This window comes from Balaenoptera acutorostrata, chromosome 13 (assembly GCF_949987535.1).
Source record: "Balaenoptera acutorostrata chromosome 13, mBalAcu1.1, whole genome shotgun sequence".
Taxonomy (NCBI): Eukaryota; Metazoa; Chordata; class Mammalia; order Artiodactyla; family Balaenopteridae; genus Balaenoptera; species Balaenoptera acutorostrata.
Window position 1 is genome coordinate 52,328,739 of NC_080076.1, and position 21,244 is coordinate 52,349,982.

Genomic DNA, 21,244 nt, shown 5'->3' on the forward strand with positions numbered 1-21,244 from the left:
AGTGATGCTGGGAAAACTGGACAGCTACATGTAAAAGAATGAAATTAGAACACTTCCTAACACCATACACAAAAATGAACTCAAAATGGGTGTAAGGCCAGACACTATAAAGCTCTTAACAGGAAAACATAGGCAGAACACTGTATGACATAAATCACAGCAAGATCCTTTTTGACCCACCTACTAGAGAAATGGAAATAAAGACAAAAATAAACAAATGGGCCCTAATGAAACTTAAAAGCTTTTGCACAGCAAAGGAAACCGTAAACAAGATGAAAAGACAACCCTCAGAATGGGAGAAAATATTTGCAAACGAAGCAACTGACAAAGGATTAATCTCCAAAATATACAAGCAGGTCATGCAGCTCAATATTAAAAAAATAAACAACCCAATCCAAAAATGGGCAGAAGACCTAAATAGACATTTCTCCAAAGAAGATATACTGATTGCCAACAAACACATGAAAGGATGCTCAACATCACTAATCATTAGAGAAATGCAAATCAAAAGTACAATGAGGTATCACCTCACACTGGTCAGAATGGCCATCATCAAAAAAATCTACAAACAATAAATGCTGGAGAGGGTGTGGAGAAAAGGGAACCCTCTTGCACTGTTGGTGGGAATGTAAATTGATACAGCCACTATGGAGAACAGTGTGGAAGTTCCTTTAAAAACTTTAAAAATAGAACTACCATATGACCCAGCAATCCCACTACTGGGCATATACCCTGAGAAAACCATAATTCAAAAAGAGTCATGTACCACAATGTTCATTGCAGCACTATTTACAATAGCCAGGACATGGAAGCAACCTAAGTATCCATCGATAGATGAATGGAGAAAGAAGATGTGGTACATATATACAATGGAATATTACTCAGCCATAAAAGGAAACTGAGTTATTTGTAGTGAGGTGGATGGACCTAGAGTCTGTCATGCAGAGTGAAGTAAGTCAGAAAGAGGAAAACAAATACCATATGCTAACACATATGTATGGAACCTTAAAAAAAAATGGTTCTGATGAACCTAGGGGCAGGACAAGAATAAAGACAGAGACGTAGAGAATGGACTTGAGGACACGGGGAGGGGGAAGGGTAAGATGGGATGAAGTGAGAGGGTGGCATGGACATATATACACTACCAAATGTAAAATAGATAGCTAGTGGGAAGCAGCTGCATGGCACAGGGAGATCAGCTTGGTGCTTTGCGACCACCTAGAGGGGTGGGTAGGTAGGGTGAGAGGGAGACACAAGAGGGAAGGGATATGGGGATATATATGCATATAACTGATTCACTTTATTGTACAGCAGAAACTACCATTGTAAAGCAGTTTTACTCCAATAAAGATGTTTAAAAAAAAAAAAGCATCTCCCAGGGACTTCCCTGGCCGTCCAGTGGTTAAGACTTCACCTTCCAGTGCAGGGGCTGCTGGTTCAGTCCCTGGTCGGAGAGCTAAGATCCTACATGCCTCGCAGCTGAAAAAACCAAAGCATAAAACAGAATCAGTATTGTAACACGTTCAAGAAAGACGTTAAAAATAGTCCACACCAAAAAAATCTTAGAAAAAAAAAAAAGCATCTCCCAAAGACCTGGGGGCCAGTGATCTCCTGAACTTGCGCAGTGTGTTTGGAGCAAAGGGATCCCAGCACAGCATTTGTGAGTCACGCTTCACAAGTCAACGTGGTTCAGCTCGGGGTCTGTGTACACCCTGTGTCGGTGGTGCAGTGGCAGGGCAGCCGGGTGAGCCGCGTGCATCACGGAGATGAAGCGAGTGGGATGGGAGCTTTCCCTTAAAGACCAGTCATTGTGTCGTTGTGTCCGTAGTCAGAGCGGCATCTGTATGGTTGAAAATAGAGCCGGGGTGCATCACTCTCAGTCCCTGGTACAGGGTGTTTTCTCTCTGTGTGAAGGGAAAAAGGAAGCATAGAATTCAGGATAATGACTCTCAGATCAACTCAAAGGGAAGAGAATAATTGATCTGTGCTCTCAGCCTGGAATTCTGAGGCCTGCCTGCCACTGCTCTGTTTTCTGCCTGGAGTAGCATCTCCTCATCCAAGATCATTAGGGAATTCTTACCCGCCTCCCCGCCCCACCATGGAAGGAGTGAAAATTTAAAATATAGAAATATATCCTTTTCAGTATAAATCATTTTAAAAAATTTTAATCTACCTAATTTTAAAAAATCTATTCTCTCTAGTTTAAATAATACTGCAGATTTAGCATTTTCTTGATGATTGGGCTGTGGACTGTTTTGCTTCTCATTGACTTTAGACTCTTGTAATTGAGTAATTTTTTGATCTTCCTCCATAATCTGAGAGCATTCCTATCCTTTTGTTTTCAGAAGTAATCACAGAAATCCATTATGTCCAGTTGTAGCCACAGGTGATTTTTGAATACTTGAAATGTGGCTAGTGTGAGCACGAAACTGAATTTGTAGTCTTATTTAATTTTAATTAATATAGGTTTATTATGTTAATTTTGTAACATAGTTTGTAAAAACGAAGCAGTATAAAATATTTTGCCATTAAACATAACTTTATTGCTTTGGTAAGACTACATTTCACTTTGTTAAAAATTTAGTAGCTAACTTGTGACGTGCTCTAAGTGTAAAATCAACATTGGATTTTGAAGACGTGGTATGGGAAAAAGTATAAAATATCTCATTAATATTTTTATATTGATTACATGTTGAAGTGCTGATATTTTGGACATATTGGGTTAAATCAAATATATTGTTAAAATTAATTTATCTTGTTCCTTTTTACTTTTTTTTTTTTTTTAATAAAGCCACTACAAAATTTAAAATTATCTATGAAGCTCTAGTTGTATTTCTATGACAGGTTTCTCAACTGTGGCACTGCTGCCATTAGAGGCTGGATAACTTTTTGTTGTGGAGACCTGTCTTGTTTCCTGTGGGATGTTTAGCAACATCCCTGGCCCAGCTCATGGAGACCAACTTCCCACCCAGTGCAGGAATGCCTTTCTGGGCCGTGACTGAAAGGGATCCTCCAGCATCTGTTTGAAACACTTCCTTGTTGAGACTCTCTTGTCTCCCCTATTTGGAATTAATTATAAGACAGGTTATACTTTATGGTAGCTGTTATGTTAGCTTTATGTTATATTTATATTAAGTTTATGTTAGCTTTACGTTAGGTGTCCTGTAACTTCCACCAAGAGTCCTAGTCCTAATGTCTTCAGTAGCACAAGATAAACCATATTCTTTTTGAAAGCGATAATGTATACCAAAAGGCCTTATACATTCCAAAGCTCATTCAACAAATACTTAAACTTCTCCCCTGTGTTAGGCTTGTCCTGGACAATGAGGTACAGCAGTAGATGAAACGCGAGTCCTCTGGAAGCTTATGTACTATATTTGGGGGACGTAGTCAGCAGATACTCAGGGCTGCCCTGCAGTGCGTCACGTGATGATCAGTGCTGTGGAGAAAGACGAAGCAGGCAGAGGGGTGCAGGGACTGCGGTGGGGCTGTGGGTGTGTGGATGGGTTTACTCCTGCCCCCCTGGCCCCGTCCTCTAAATGCCCTGACACCTCCGTCACGTCCCCTGTTCCCAGACCTCCAGTTTCTTCTGTTTCTTCTAGACCACACGTTTCCTTCAGCCATTGCTTATAAGAGCTGTTCTCCAGACACCTTTGCCTGGCCTCTCATGAGTCCTCCTTTTCAAAGTGGCACATGGGTCTGAATCCCAGCTGTGGTCTGACCTTTGCAGAGCTGCCCTTGGGAATGTTCTGGCTCTGTTCTTTTGGCAGCCTCCTCATGCTATCGATTTAGATGCAGTCAGCAGCCCTGTGGTCGTTTACTTGGGCCCCGGCTCCTGCATGGCCGTGTGGGCTGGTGTTCTCTTGCTGCTTCTCGTCAGTGTGTTACGCACCATGTGGTCTGAAGGAGGGTTTGCATTTGGCTCTGCGTGTCCTACGCAAGAAGACAGCACGGGTTCCGTGATGGCCCTTTCCCTTCACCTCTGCTTTCTGGTTGTGTTCCAGAATAGATAACTCAGGTTGCAGATTATCTGGCCTCATTAATGAGTAATTACATTTTCATAGAACACCACAAAGCGTTATGTGCACAAAAATGAGTACAGGCTATTTCTGGGTGGGATTCTTGGCTGGCAACCCTGTGATGCTTTCTAAATTGAGAATAAAAATAAAGCTTGGATGTCTCTTCTGCTTTCTTGCTTCCAAAATATTTCTTGTTTTTCTGCTATTCTTGCCTTTAATCAGAATAGTAATGTATACATATGCATTTAATGTAAGCATTTGTTGGGGGGAATTAGAGCCCCTTATTCAGTCTTCACAAAACTTATTTTGGACTCATAACTTCCTAGATAATATGTTACATTTCTGACTGACTTTATAATAGACAAGAGATGAAAAATTTAGTTGGTATGCATCTCTGAAACTATATTCTACATGTAAATGGTAGGTAATGGCAAGGGTTCTGTCCCTGGATTCAGTTGTTCATGTCACTGAGATTGATAGTCTTGGATTGTAGAGAATGTGATTTAAATACCATCTGTGGCCACTTATCCAGCAGATTGGGTAGATGACGAATCTACCAAATGAGCAGTGAGTGTTCCTAAGAAAAGGAAAAATCAGAAAGATTTTACCACAGAGGATCTTAAAATATTATTTATTTAAAAACTTAAAATTTGATTAACTCCTGTAATTCAAATTAATCAGTTTATAGAATAGAGATTCTTTAGAAGATAAAAATTTTAATTTAACATTTTCTTTAATATTTTAGGTACATGGGTATATTTCAAACAGCACCTGGATAACCAGCATCCCTGGCCAGAACCTAAGATAATGAAAAAGAAGGCATTATTATAATGGTGTTTCAGGAAGTTTTTCCGGGCACCTCCCACTCCTGCCCCTGGTGGTGCTGAGGCCTCAGGATGCCTGAGCTCAGTGTGCTATTCATCTGAGCCACAGACCCTTTGCCACCGACAGCCGCCCTTCTCTTGGCTGTTTCCTTACCCCTGCAGAGGCTTTGGAAACGCTCCTTCTGTAGAGGTTAATTTGCAAAGGGTTTTCCAGTCCATCCAGAGTTGCTGAGTTTGGTCCAATATCAGCATCTTTGGGAAAGTACTGATACGATACAATTAATTTCTTAAAAACCTGAAGCTAGGTTCTGTAATGACATTTTTTGTTTCCACTATTTAACAGCTACTAGAGTAATTTATTGAGTATCAGAGTATGATAGGTCTGTCTTGGACCAAACAGCAGGTCAGATATGCCAGCACATGAAAGGACAGTGTACTTCTGAGGTGGTTTAAGCAGCTGGACACCAACACAGGAGGATTAGGAGGATTCGGATCAGCACGATTCCGAAGACGTGGGGCCAGTTGATCTGCTGTGGAACTTTTCAGGGCCCAAAATAGCAGTGAATAGGGATACAAGCCCAGATGGACCCTATTTTATCCTGTCTGTGCACATTTTTTCCACTTTTATTGAGAAATAATTGATACACATCACTAAGCTTAAGGTGCACAGCACGATGGTTTGAGTTACATGTATATTACATTTCACAATATTGTGACATGATCACCACGGTAGGTTTAGTTAACATCCATCAGCTTATATAGATAAAATAAAAAGAAAAATTTTTTTTCTCCTGGTGATGAGAACTCTTAGGACCTACTTTCTTAACGACTACGGTATATCTTACGTCTTACAGTGTTGACTATAGTCATGTTGTACATCACATCCCTAGTACTTATTTATCTTATAATCGGAAGTTTGTACCTTTTGACCACTTTCGTCCAATTCCCTTTCTCTTCAGCCCCACCTCTGGCAACCACAAATCTCATCTTTTTTCTTTGAGTTTGATGTTGGTTTTTTGTTGTTGTTGGAGTCCACATGTGAGATCATATAGTATTTGTCTTTCTCTGTCTGACTTATTTCAGTTAATATAATGCCTTCAAGGTCCATCAGTTTTGTTGCAAATGGTACGTTTTCCTCATTTTTTATGGCTGAATAATATTCCGTGTGTGTGTGTGTGTGTGTGTGTGTGAGATGGAGAGAGATACACATACCACATTTTCTTAAATGATTGATTTCATACCACCATGTCTTGGCTATTGTAAATAATGCTGCTGTGAACATGGGGGTGCAGACATCTTTTCAAGTTAGTATTTTCATTTCCTTTTAATATATTCCCAGAAGTGGAATTGCCGGATCATATGGGAGTTCAATTTAAATTTTTTGAGGACCATCCATACTGTTTTCTGTAGTGGCTGTACCAGCTTACAATCCCACCAACAGTGCACAACCTTCCCTTTTCTCCACATTCACGCCAGCATTTGTAATCCCTTGTCTTTCTGGCTATTCTAACAAGTGTGAGGTGATATCTCATTGCGGTTTTAACTTGCATTTCCCTAATGACTGGTGATATTGAGCATCTTTTCATGTACCTGTTGGCCATATGTACATGTTGCGCGTTTTTATGGTGTCTCTATACATGTATGCCTGTGGCTCTCAGATTATTGACAGTAGCTTTTTTCCTAATGCCAGTGGTATTAAAATTAAGTCTTTATTTTTGTTTTCTTTTTTTTTTCAGAACAAGCTTGCCCTCCCCTATGTTTTCCAGAAATGACTTCAGCATCTGGAGCATCCTCAGAAAATGTATTGGAATGGTAAATTAACTATCAATTCTATAATATTAAGCTGATAGGTGTTTCATGCATATCCTTTAGAAGGGAATCCTAACGTTGGCATAAAAGTGATGCACAACAATGTTTATGAAAACTTTTGAGAATCAGAAATTAGGAAAAGTCTTATATTAGGTTTTCCTCACAGAATTTGAACCACTTTTTATGCCATTTAATGTGACTTTTCATTGTAAGAAAGTAGAAAAAGAAAATGCTCCACATTTGTATTTCCCTATAGAGTTACCCAGAAAGGCTCAAAAAGAACAGTCCCCACAGTATAGAATATAATTTCACTTACGCTTCTGTGCACAGAGCAGGTTTTTGTACCTTGTAAGTGTGGTGTGTGTTAGATATTTGGTACCTTGTAAGTGTGGTGTATGTTAGATATTTGGAATGTGTCCCAGCTTAGTTATCTGTGCAGGTGGATCTGATTTTGCGGGGGAGGGTGACGGATGGCAAAATTTACTATTACATAAATCCTTAGATTCCCTTTAAAATGGTAGTCCACGTCACCACCCTGACGACAGTCAGGCTAGGATTCTGAGTAAAGTTCTCTTAATTCTTCTAGCATGACCTTTGACCAACTAGAATGATGAAAATTTTAAAACATGTGAGTCCTGAACTGCTAAAGAATCTGCCTGGAGATTATGTTTCTTAATTTTGCAATTTAATGTGCAGCCTGAGTACTCCAAGAACTTGCCTTGTACTGGGAAGTATAGTCACTTTCTGAACATTTTCATTCTGATGCCTGAAATCCTTCTGGCTGCTGGTGTGCGCACGTTGGCATTTTTCAAATGCCCCTCTTCTCTACATGGGGTAATGTCATCTGAGACTTCCTAAATGTAATTTCCAAGGAGCTAATTCCAGGAACATTTATTTTAATTAATTTATTTATTTATTTTTGGCTGTGTTGGGTCTTCGTTTCTGTGCGAGGGCTTTCTCTAGTTGCGGCAAGCGGGGGCCACTCTTCATCGCGGTGCATGGGCCTCTCACTATCGCGGCCTCTCTTGTTGCGGAGCACAGGCTCCAGACGCGCAGGCTCAGTAATTGTGGCTCACGGGCCTAGTTGCTCTGCAGCATGTGGGATCTTCCTAGACCAGGGCTCCAACCCGTGTCCCCTGCATTAGCAGGCAGATTCTCAACCACTGCGCCGCCAGGGAAGCCCCAGAAACATTTATTTCAAACAAATATTTTCTGATCCTACTGCATGGAGAGAAGGATCTGTAGCTGGATAATGGGCTTTATCCCAGCCTTGCCGCCTCCTGTCTGTGAGACCCTAGGCCAGTTGCCTTGCTTCCCTGAGTAAAGTTAGGAGAGTAATTTGTACCTTATAGCTGTATTGAGAGATAAATAAGATAATTTATATAAAGTGGCCAGGACAGACCCTGGTTTAGCTTAATGCTCAACATTATTATCAACAGTTAATCACACTTGAGAATCAGAATACCTGGGCTCTAATTCCATTTTGATTTTACTAAGTTTCATCAGGACAAACTAAATGTATCTAGACAAATGTATATATTCTTAAATAAAATAACTATACATATTAGTCTCTTAACTGAAATTTTCAGGACAAAAAATTATATCCTACAGAGTTAATATTTTTCAAGGCCTTAGTAAACATATTTATCATTGAGATCCAGTATGTAAATATGTACATATGCATGTGTGTTTAAAATGAAAACCAGTTCCACAAAAGAATACTCATCCTTACAATAAATGATATTTTCTATTATATTAGATTAATGCTGATTCCAACTCATTAAACTGATTTTGTAACCTGCTAATGAATGAAACCCACAGTTACTGTAGAATTGGTACCACATTTGTCTAAAGCTGTTGAGTCAACAGAATGGGTATGAAAACTGCAGATGTGGTTTAGTCTTTTTGGCAATCGTGGAAAGTACAGCTTTCTGTATTTCTGTTGCTTGAGTCTGTCACCTACTATCTCCTGTCTCACTGGGTGTCGGATTTAGTGGTATTGTCATGAGTTTGTTCAGGCTAGTGACTGATAATTGTCTAGTTTATGTCTAAAGCAAGCATTCTGTCTAAATGGAAACTATCCATTCTTTTAAAAGACGGGAAATAATGTCATGCTTCTGCCTGTCGTACTTCGAAAGATGCCCTATTTCTCTAGAAGGATGGTTTTACCTTTATTTTTAGGTGTGGAACTGTTTGTGCAAATAGACAGGCTGAATCATAACAAAATAAAGCAAATAAAAGCAGAGCTGTTTGGGTTGAAAGGGCACCGTGGAATGTTTTGAAACTTGTATCTATAGAACTTTCTGAATAAATCACAGAGAAAGAGCTGCAGGGGAGGTAATATTTTGGGAAGGTATTTTCTGCTGAGGTTTTATAAGAGACTAACATTCTAGATGAATAATTATTAATATTTATTAATGTGATTGAAAGGCAGTTATCTGGCATTTGGAAGTTATTGTTCTTGGGGCACCATGTCTCCCCTCTCATGGGCAGCGGAATCAGTCCAAGGGGGTGAGTGTTGAGCACAATAGAGATTTAAAGTGCAGTGTATCTTGAGAGAGAAATGCAAATAACATCACCAGAATAAAAATTTTTAATAATTTTTGGTATCGACCCCTCTTATATCTGCCTCCTCCTACCCCCAACTGCGAGGAAAATAGCTAAAAAATTAGAAGATATTAGTATCCGTAGATTTTATTAACTTCAAAGTGAAGTTAACTTCAAAGTGAAGGCATTTTTTTAACCCCCCCCCCCATTGCACTTTCATGATTCTATTACACTTAATAATCCAAATACTTCACTCCAGGGCCTTTCTGTGTGGGTATATCTCAGTTACAGAAGCCATGGACATACCCTTCAGCTGGCTTTTCCCATAGCTTCACATTGCCAGTTTCTTAATTTTATAATAATAAGTCTTAAAAGTAGCAGAGGAAATCTGACATTGAACCGTAGCTTTTCATGATGTCTCTGTCGACTTGAGGAGCATACGAGATCGGAGTGGGGAGTGTGGGCATCCTGCTGGAAACCTCCCAGTTCTACACTCAGCTGGGGTCTGGTGCCAACTTTTTCAGAAATCAGTGCCCCTTATTTCTGATGATACAGTTTTATGGCATAGTATCATTAATCCCTTAAGACACGGCTTTTAAGAACACATGATAGGTGCTTACCTGCCATGTATGGTCGAGGTATAACTTCATCTTTCTCAGGTAGGAAAGTCAGTGTCTTCAGGCATTTGTCATCCTGGGCCTCGGTGCCCTGCAGCACCTTCTCCAGCCGGGCTCACCTTGCTCCATCCTCCACTGCCACATACATACACATTTGACTTGCTTTTTTTCTAAAATGAATATAGAGACTTAGATTTCCAAAACTAGTGGCACCCTTTTTTCTCCCAGTCTGTTTTGCACAGGATTATGTTACCAAATGTTGGGTTATACTGCATGAAATGAATACGTAACTGGAATTAAATCCTAAATCTCTCTGTGATTGAAGCATTTACCAAACAGATTCCCATCTCAGAATTAATACTTGATGTTGGTTAGTAGTTTGAATTCTTTGTTCCTTATTTCCTTACTCCCATTGTCCTTTTGTTAAAGGACTCTAGTCTCATAATCCCATTGTCTTCTGTCTCCCCTGTTTTCTTTCTCCTCTTCTCTCCCATCCCTTTAGGATTTGTCAGCAGGACACACCCAGAGGCTAGGTCATGGGTGTCCATACTTAGTGACTTTGGAAACCAGGGCCAGCACCAGGGTGAGGCAAACGAGGCGTCCAGGCACAAATTTTGAGTAGGCGCCTGCACCTGAGACCACGTCTGCTAAATGTCTTGGAGTCATAGAATATTAGTGTTAGATTATTATAAGAGGGTGAAGAAGGTCTATTATATTTTAAATACCGAGTTATTAAAGTGAAAATGTTGTATCATTCAGAAAGGTATCCAGTGCAACCAAATTCCATAGAGACTTGAATATAAGAGTTGAAAATGTTATAGTTCTCGTTTGCTCCTTTAACTCCTATTTCCATTCCATATTTACTATAGAATATTACCCTAACCTAATTTTTTTCATCTTTGAAGGTATTTTGATTACCATATCGTACTTCACTATCACAAGAATACGTATTTAAATTAAAATTTAAAAATTTATATTTTATGGCCATAAGACTTCAGTACTAAAAGTTTTAAGTTATTCTTACATGAGTGATCAAAATAACAAACATTACAAAATTTATGAAAGTATAACATAAAAGCTAAAATGTTATTCATAAAAAGGATTTTTTCACTTTGGCTGAGATATCTGAGAATGAATATCACACATTGCTAGAATGAGGCAGGATTTTCAGTAACAGTTCTTTTTTTTTTAATAGATTCAAGGATTAAGAAGCCTTGCTCATATTAATAGACAGATGGGAAGTAGGAGTTCTGTGTTTTTTTTAGTATCTAGCAATGTCATTCAGTTCTTTGACCTTTTCCTGACTATATGTCAAAAATCGGATGGTAATATATTATCCATCAAAAATAATTTTTTATGATCCATAAATTGGCAACTCGGTAGGACTTCCTTCAGTGTTATTGGAAACATTTGAAAACTCTAACTTGCAAGAGGTCTTGTTACCTTCCTTTGGAGTCATGGGCATCTGGGTCTCTGGGAAATGGAGTGGAGAAGCTTTACCAGGGCTCTCAACTTCGGTTTCTGTAACTGTGTCCTCTCACTCAGATATACCTTGCAATATTGAGAAGGGGGCGGTTGGGAAAACTGAAATATTTTCCCTGAAACGCACCTTGCCAATATAATCTTTTTTCATGAAATGCTTCTTATCTTATCATGCACTTTAAATGTTTTCTCTCAAAACCTCAGATTCATCGCATCCCCTTGATGCAGAATGTCTGCCGCGTGACCTCACAACCAGACGCGTCCCGGGTCAGCTCACTGTCAGGGCTGTGATGTTATTTTTGGGTTCAGATAAACACATTGGTATATGTCACTGTGACAACTGTCCCATTCTTGAATTCTAAATATAAGCCAGATACAGCTCTAGATAAGATTTGGAGCTTTGCCCAAACTGGTACATTATAAATACTGACTTAAGAGACAGGAGGCAGAAGAAGCAAAGTAGTTAAACAAAATTTGTCATCTCTACCACCTCACTCTATAATGATCTGAAATCAGAATATCCCAACGGGGGAGAGGTGACTGGAAGAGCTTCCGATGTCAGGTCTCTGCCTTAACGAAAACAGGAAAGTCGGGGAGCCGTCCTGCAGAGCAACAGTGCCTTGATTTAAGAGGCTTCCTTGTACCAGTACTGTATTTCTAAACCTCCCTTCACTCGGTGCCCTGAAGGTTTTTACGCATCAGAGCAAGACTGCTATACTAGAATTCAGGATGGTGTAAGGGGTGTCTCCCCCCGACCCCAAGTAAAAGAAGGGCGATTTTAAAAGAAGACGTGGGAAAACAGCAACAGCGTGACGTCCGACGCAGGTGCGTTCTTGGCCTGTCGGTTCTTAGGCAGGAGTGCGTGTGAGGGCTGAGCACCTGCAGATCGGTTCCCCTAAAGCATTCATCCCTGCCCACAGTCACGGGGTACCCTGAGTGACTACAGTGTGGAGACCGTGGACCTGGTCCAGGCTTCCAGCCAGCGCCTTAGTTGTCCTGCCACATTCCCACCTAGTGGTTGTCCATCGAGAGGACTCACACGGCCTCCCAACTCTGAAAAAATTCAGCTCCGAGACAGGAAGACTGGGAAAGGAATATCTGTTTGTCTTTTCCCTCAAAGCTTTTCTTGTCTTTTTCTCCCTGTTTTTACCACTGGTTGCACCCAGTTGCCCACAGTGTGGTTCATTCGGTTCACATGCAGACACCCCTTTCCTGTGCATAGTTCCTTTGCTTCTGGGTGTTGTGTTCTCTGGGGCTGGTCTGTGAGACCCGAGGAACAGTGGTGTAACCAACAGCAAAAGGTGTCAGAGCAGCAGGCTTGTTCAGACTGCTCGACCAGAGTGGTCCCCAAGGGCTGACTTGCAAGGTCTTGGTGTGACTGCTTTGGGCATGATCAGTGTATTCAGATGGCAAGAACCTCTCATGCGATGGTAAACTAATAGATGATAGACATCTTGTGGAGAGGGAAGGGACTGAGTAGCCCAAGATGGGAAAGAGACTTCTGGCCCTCCAAGGCCCTTACATGGAAGAAGGTAAAGTTTTACATCTTTGGGGCTGTTGTGGAGGGAGGATCCAGTGCCACGCTGGTGTCACAGAAGGCACATCCAAGGCCCAGAGCCAAGGCTGCTGCCAGCGCCTGCCCAAGAGTGAAGAGCCTAGAAGCCCACTTAGTGCTTGGGCCGCACACCTGGGTGAGGACCCTGCCCACCGGCAGACTTAGCTTGAGACCGACGCTGAGCTGCTCTCTCTAACCCAGGTCTTAAATATTTGCACAGTTGGGCATTACGGTGCTCGGCGTTACACATATAAGATATTTTCCACTTCAGTGGGGATCAAACTTGGCCTTGTTTGTTTATATAGTGCTCAAGTGACAAAGCAGCCTTCTCTTTGTCTTCTTCTCAGTTTGTCAGCTGATGAGCAACTGCAATTAAGAGTTTCTTCAGTTTCATCATTAGTTGCTATTAATTTGTATGGATACATTTAAACTTTGCTTTTAGCTGGGTCACAAGATAGAATTGCCTGGCATAAATATTTAATTTTTCCAGCTGACTGAAGCTCTCAGTGATAAAAGTATTCTAGCTCATGTTTCTTCCTGAAACTTGACCTTCATAATACACATTGTTGCTTTTCCTATTATTGGAATATATGCAGTACTAAGTAGTTGTATACAGTATCTAACGAATCCAATACCAAACTTCATTGTATTGTAAGTAAAAACGGTGTCTATGTGAATTTCCAAGAGGGAATGAAATATAGTTTGTATCACCGAGTTTTTTCATTACATATCCAGGGAACTGTAGATTTTAACAATTAAAATATCAATAATTGTACAGACTAACAGAGGCAAAAAATTGCAAGTCCATTGCTGTATTTTAAATAGCATGTTAGACTTCTTCTGTGCAGTCAAGGTGGTTTTTATGGCCATCTGGATCTATGTGTATATGTTCCCTCAGGCCTTTTTCTGTCCCTTCCACTCTGTGTCTATTACCTGGGCCACAAATGTGCCTTTTCATTTCCTTGAATGCTTACATTCTGAGTTACTAAAAGAAGCAGGAAGGTGTTTAAATTATTCTAGATTATAAAATTGGATTTAAAGACCCTTTCAGAATTTTGGGAGCTTTTCAAATGATTAAAAAATAGTCTGCCCATTGAATGGGTGATAAAACCATGTCCTTTGTACCTTGGTTTCCAGAGTTGACAAACCACTAGTTCATTGACTTGCTGACTCATGTGAAGTCAAGCCAACTGGTGGTGAGCAGCCAATGGCTAGTGGACAACGTGACTGTCCCATTCTTGCTCGCATATTTTCTCAGGGAGATTATGTGAGGGTATGGCAACGTATACAGCGTCGCTATAGAGATGAAAGATAAGTCCCTAGGCCTGGATTCCCATTTGAGCCGCCGTAATGACAGAAGCGCGAAATGCCTTGTCACCCCCCAGCATGTCTCTTATTCCCTCAGTGAGTGTTTAATAGTCTAGTACTTTTTAGGGAAAAAAGTTCAGAATCAAACTTATATAAAGTTCTTCATTCCTTTAATGAATAAATCCTTTAAATTCCTTTAAAATAAATCTCACCCTGCTGTTGTGCATGACAAAGCGAAATGTAGAAAACAAGAGAGCAGAGCCAGAAATGGCATCATTTATGTCACATACTGTCACGGGTCAGGGCTCATGTTGCCACCCTGGTGAACCCCTGTCATCTTGGCGATTGGACGGGACAGCCAGCCAGCAGCGAGAGCCTCAGCAGCGGGGACTACGCGATGCCTTCTGGCTGGGGCTCCGGGGGGAACAGGTGTCCTTCCCTCACTTCTTCACCTTTTAAGGTTGGAACTCAAGCCACGCTGCCATCTGAGTGCCTTCTCTGCAGCTCGGCTGCCCAGGCGACAGGATGAGGTATCCCAGCCTCCAAAGCCGCCTTGCCTCTACACGGCCTTGGAGGACTTGGCGATCTTGAATGTACTATTAATAATAATGATCATAGCTAACATTTATTGCTCACTTAACGTATGCCTGTTCTGAGTGTTTTGTGTGAACTGATTAATCCTGACAGGCCCTGTGAGGTACATAATGAAGCCCTCATTTGGCAGAGAGGTGAGGGACGCATAGTGATGCAAGCATCAGGTAGCAAGGGGCGTGTGCTCTCAGAGCCCATTCTTTTATTTTTCAATTGTGGTAAAACACAGAACACAGTATTTACCATTTTAACCATTTTTAAGCGTGCAGTTCAGTGGCGTTTGTACATTCACATTGTGCTGCCGTTACCACCCATGTAACTCTTTTCATCTCGTGGAACTGACGTTCTGCGCCCCTTAAACAACAGCTCCCCACCTCCCTACCCCCCAGCCCTGGCAGCCACCGGTGTGCCTTCTGTTCAGAAGGCACTCCTTTAACCACAACGCTCTACTGTCTCTGGAACCCAGGACTGGACTAACCTGAGTCTGTTTTGTTGTTCTCTTTTCCCGTCGTGCTTTTCTCTTGTCTGTTTTATGATGAGCATAGTGTCAGCGTGTACGTCGTAAGGCGTCCACTTTCTGCGGTGTGGGGATGTCGGCTTCCCCACCCCTTCCTTTTGCCAGGCTGAAAGTGTTACATTACCTGGACTACCAACGCCTACAGTCAACCACTGTTAACTTTTGGGTGCTACTACCTTCTAATATTTGTCTATAAAACATGCATTTTACAAAATTAAAATATTTTTGAACATGTTGCTTTGTAACCTACTTTTTTACTCATTTTGCTATGTGAACTATGTGCATCATTAAACAAGAGGGTTCTGACTTCAGGGAGTTTGTATTCCAGTGAAAGAGTCATGAGAGTCTAGTGCACTGTGATAAATGCCCAAATAGGATTAAACTCAGGGGGCAGTGGAAGCATACAGGAGCACATAGGGTAGGGGTCCCTGCAATGTGCTCTGCTCTCCCTGAGGTGATGAGGATGCAGGCGGAGTATAAGATATTATCCCTCCCCTCAGGAATTGTAGTACTGTGTAGTTAGCAAGATAAGCTGGTTAGTACTCCTGACATAGCAGCAGGCTGTATAATCTGTGATCAGATGCTAAATTGTGTGATACAGATTCTGGTGCTCCAGGAGCTGGAAGAGACGAGAAATCAATGAGTACTGGAATAGTCGAGGAGGAGAGACTTGAACTCTCTTGAAATCCTACCGGAGAGGGGATACAAGAGTTAAGGGAAGAGAGTAGGGCATTCCAGGTCAGAATTGGCTATAATGAGACTTTTAATCCAGTGTCTAAAACAGTGCCTGGCACCTAGTAGGTGCTAAATTAAAATTTTTTAAAAAGCTATTTTGAAACAATTTTATTTCTATATGCATATTCTATATAGCCAAGTTGCTTTAGAGAGACAATCTTGGTGGATTATTTTTTTGAGATATAATTGACAAATATTTAAAGTCTACATCAAGATGATTGGATATATGTATACATTGTGAAAGGATTCCCCCCATCAAGTTAATTAACACATCCAGCACCTCACATATGTATCCTTTTTTTGGTGAGAACATTTAAGTTCTACTCGCTTAACAAATTTCATCTACACAAAACAGTGTTATCAATTGTAGTCATGTCACCATGTTATACAGTAGATCGTCAGACCTTATTCATATTATAACTGAAAGTGTATACCCTGTTACCAATTTCTCCCTATTTTCCCCACCCTGAAGCCCCTGGCAGCGACTTTCTACTGTGTTTTTATTGGTTCAACTTTTTTTTTTTTTTTTGAAGGTTCGCATATGTGTGATACCATACCATGCAGTGTTTGTCTATCTGGTTTATTTCACTTAGCATAAGGCCCTCCAGGTTCATCCACGTTGCCACGAATGGCCTTCTTTTATAAGGCCAAGTAATATTGTGTGTGTGTGTGTATGTATATATTTGTGTGCGTGTGTATATATATACACACATAGACATATGCATGCACACACACCCACATTTTCTTGATCCATTCATCCACTGATGGACACTTAGATTGTTTCCATTGTATTTTCTCGGCTCCTTTAGCAGAAATTAATTGACCATAAATGCATGGATTTATTTCTGGGCTCTCTATTCTATTCCATTCATCTGCCTGTCTATTTCTATGCCAATTCTGTACTGTTTTGATTACTATATCTTTGTAATACAGTTTGAAATCTGGGAGCATGATACCTCCTGCTTCGTTCTTCTTTCTCAGGATTGCATTGGCTCTTCACGGTCTTTTGTGGTTCCATACAAATTTCAGGATTGTTTTTTCTGTATCTGTGAAAAATGCCATTGGAATTTTGATAAGGATTGCATTGAATCTTTAGATCACTTCGGGTAGTTTGGACATTTTAACAACTTTTGTAATCCGTGAGTGCAGAGTATCTGTCTATTTATTCGTGTCTTCTGCAACTTCTTTCATTAATGTCTTACAGTTTTCAGTGTATAGCTCTTTCACCTCCTTGGTTAATTTTATTCCTAACTATTTTATTCTTTTTGATGATAATTGGAAATGGGATTGTTTTCTTAATTTTTCTTTCTGATAGTTTGTTGTTGGTGAATTGAAACACAACTGATGTTTGTATGTTGATTTTGTACCGTGCACCTTTACTGAATTCATGTATTAGTTCTAATTGTGTTTTGGTAGAGTCTTTAGGGTTTTCTACATATAACATCATGGCATCTGCAAATAGAGATAATCTTACTTCTTCCTTCTTGATTTGGACGCCTTTTATTTCTTTTTCTTGTATGATTACACTGGCTAGAACTTCAGTACTATGTTGAATAAAAGTGGTGAGAGTGGGCATCCTTGTCTTATTTCTGTTCTTATAGGAAGAGTGTTCAGCTTTTCACCACTGAGTATGATGTTAGCTGTGGGCTTGTCATATATGGCCTTTATTAGGTTGAGGTATGCTTCCTCTATACCTACTTTGTTGAGAGTTATTATCAGGAAAGGATGTTGAATTTTGTCAAATGCTTTTTCTGCATCTATTGAGATTATCCATCATTTTATTAATGTCATATATCACATTTATTGATTGGCTTGTATTGAACCATCCTGCTTACCTGGAATAAAACCCACTTGATCATGGTGTATGACCCTTTAAATGTATCGTTGAGTTCAGTTTGCTAATATTTTCTTGACTTTTGCATCTGTGTTCATCAGGGATATTGGCCTATAATTTTCTTTTCTTTATCTGGTTTTGTCTTTGGTTTTGGTGTCTGGATAATGCTGACCTTGTAAAATGAGTTTGGAAGTGTTCCCTCCTCTTCTGTTTTTTTGAATAGTTTGAGAAGGATCAGTATTCATGCTTCTTTAATTATTATTTACTTATTTATTTTTGGCTGTGTGGAGTCTTCGTTTCTGTGCGAGGGCTTTCTCCAGTTGCAGCAAGCGGGGGCCCCTCCTCATCACTGTGCGTGGGCCTCTCACTATCGTGGCCTCTCTTGCTGTGGAGCACAGGCTCCAGATGCGCAGGCTCAGTAGTTGTGGCTCACGGGCCCAGTTGCTCCGCGGCACGTGGGATCCTCCCAGACCAGGGCTTGAACCCGTGTCCCCTGCATCGACAGGCAGATTCTCAACCACTGCGCCACCAGGGAAGCCCCATGCTTCTTTAAATGTCTGGCAGAATTCACAAGTAAAGATATCTGGTCTTGGATTTTTGTTTGTTGGCAGGTGTTTGATTACTGCTTCAATCTCCTTACTAGGAATTGATCAGTTCAGATTTTCTATTTCTTCATGATTCAATTTTGGTAGGTTATATGTTTCTAGGAATTTATCCATTTCTTCTAGATTGCCCATTTGTTAGCATATAATTGTTCACAGCATTCTTATGATCCTTTGTGCATCAGTTGTAGTATCTTCTCTGTCATTTATAAGTTTACTTATTTGAGTCCTCTCTCTCTTTTTCTTGGTGAGTATAGTTAAAGATTTGTCAATTTTATCTTTCTTTTTTTTTTAAAAACAGCTCTTAGTTGCATTTATCTTTTTAGTCTCTGTTTCATTTCTTTCCACTCTGATCTTTGTTACCCTTCCTTTACTAATTTTGGACTTCTTCTAATTCCTTGAGGTATAAAGTTAGGCTGTTTGAGATCTTGTTTATTAGTGTGTTTATTGCCATGAACTTCTTTCTTAGAGCTGTTTTTGCTGCATCCTGTAAGTTTTGTATGTTGTATTTCCATTTTCATTTGTCTCAAGATATTTTTTGATTTCTTCTTTGACCTATTGGTTGTTTAGTAGCATGTTTACTTTTTGCATATTTGTGAATTTCCCAGTTTTCTTTTTGTAGTTTATTTCTAATTGTATACCATTGTGGTTAGAAAAGATGCTTGATATGATTTCACTATTTTTAAATTTATTGTCTTGTTTTGTGGCCTAATATATAGTCTATCCTGGAGAGTGTTCCATATACACTTGAGAAGAATTGTGTATTCTGTTATTGCACGGAATGTTCTATATATGTCTCTTAGGTCTGTTGGTCTAACATGTTGTTTAAACCCATTGTTTTCTTACTAAGATTTTCTGTCTGGATGTCTGTCCCTTGTTGAAAGTAGAGAATTGAAATCCCCTGCTTTTCTTGTATTGCTGTCTATTTCTCTTTTAAGATCTGTTAATATTTGCTTTTAGGTGTCCCTATTTTGGGTGCATAAATACTTATAATTGTTATATCGTCTTGATGAATTGACCCCTTTACATTATATTATGACCTTCTTTGTGTCTTGTTACGTTCTTTGGCTTAAAATCTGTTTTGTCTAATAGAAGTATAACTACCCCTGCTTTCTTTTTGTTTCCATTTGCATGGAATATCTTTTTCTGTCCTCTCACCTTCTATCTGTGTGTGTCCTTAGAGCTGCAGTGAATTTCTTGTAGTCAGCATAGTTGGGTCTTGGTGTTTTCTGTTTTTTCATTCAGCCACTCTATGTCTTTTGGTTGGATAATTTAGTCCATTTGCATTCAAAGTAATTACTGATAGATGTGGTTTCACTATTGCTCTTTTGTTCATTGTTTTCTGGCTGTTTTTTTTTTTGTAATTCCTTTGTTCCTTTCCTCTTCCTCTCTTTGTGAATTTGATGATTTTCTGTAGTTGGTATGCTTAAATTCCTTTTTCTTTATCTTTTGTGTATCTACTATAGGTTTTTTGCTTTGTAGTTACCATGAGGTTTATGTAAAACATCTTATAGTTGTAACAGTCTATTTTAAGCTGATAACAAATTAACTTCAAACACATACAAAAGCTCTACATTTGTACACTCCCTGCCATTTTATGTTTTTGGTGTCACAATTTACATCTTTTTACATTGTGTATCCATTAGCAAATTATCATAGTTACAGTTACTTTTAATACTTATGTCTTTTAATCTTCGTTCTAGAGTTATACATGAACTACTTAGCACCATTACAACATTTGACTATTTTTGAATTAAATAGTTTTGTAAAGAAAGTGAACATGATTGAATGAACAGATTGGAAGTAATGCCCTTCCCTTTGATGTTAAAAGAAAATCTGACTTCCCAGAAGCATTGGTAGGAGTACAAATTGATAAAGGGTTGAAGGGTTGAAGGCATTCAGCTTGGTAGTAACTGTAAAAATTTTCAATGAGCACACACCTTTGGCCCAGAAATCCCACTTAACAGAAATTTACTTTAAAACCATATTTGTTCATGTTCTAAAGGATAAGGCTAAATAGTTTATGGTATATCTGTAGATAGACTTTAAAAAAAAAATTTAACAAATACCTATAGCATTTACTAATGTGCCCAGAACTGGTCTAAGTGTTTTGCAAATATTAGTCTTATAACAATGCTTTGTAGTAATTATGTTATATACACTGTTATATTAGTGCCATGTTATTGATAAGGAAACTGGCAGAGTTTAACTTGGCCAGAGTCACACATCTAGTAAATGAGAAAGCCTGCAGAGGAACTCAGTCTGATTCTGACATCTTACCACTGCGCAGTGCAGCGATTACAAAGAACTTGATGGACTCGGTGGTGTAATGTACATGTATGTAAGACCTCTGAACACAGGAACAGCAAAAAAAGGCAAGTGATGAGCCAATACATAGAGCAGATCCCATGCATTAAAAAAATCCAATAAGATATATGTGTGTACACACATGTGTGTGTAAATACCCAGCATTGTATCCCAAACTGTTGGAGGTGCTTTGCCTCTGAGGAGAGGAGCATTTTCATGTCTTTACTTCCATGACTGAAAATTACATATTCCTCTATTAGTTTTTGTGGGGTTTTTTTAAGAAAAAACTCATGAAGGTATTTTTAAGTAGAAGAAAGAGAGTCTAAGATATCTCAATTAAGAAAAGCCTTGGGGCTTCCCTGGTGGCGCAGTGGTTGAGAATCTGCCTGCTAATGCAGGGGACACGGGTTCGAGCCCTGGTCTGGGAAGATCCCACATGCCACGGAGCAGCTGGGCCCGTGAGCCACAATTGCTGAGCCTGCGCGTCTGGAGCCTGT

General features: G+C 39.8%; 1 protein-coding gene across 7 annotated transcripts in view; it reads left to right on the top strand.

Annotated features, from left to right (window-relative positions):
* The window catches only part of OSBPL1A (oxysterol binding protein like 1A), a 220,353-nt gene that overhangs the window by 177,130 nt on the left and 21,979 nt on the right, over nt 1-21,244 (top strand). For all 7 annotated transcript variants that reach the window (XM_028162694.2, XM_028162696.2, XM_028162695.2 and 4 more), the window contains one exon: nt 6,580-6,655. In XM_028162694.2, coding sequence (XP_028018495.2) covers nt 6,580-6,655 — 76 coding nt within the window. The remainder of the gene's footprint in view (nt 1-6,579; nt 6,656-21,244) is intronic.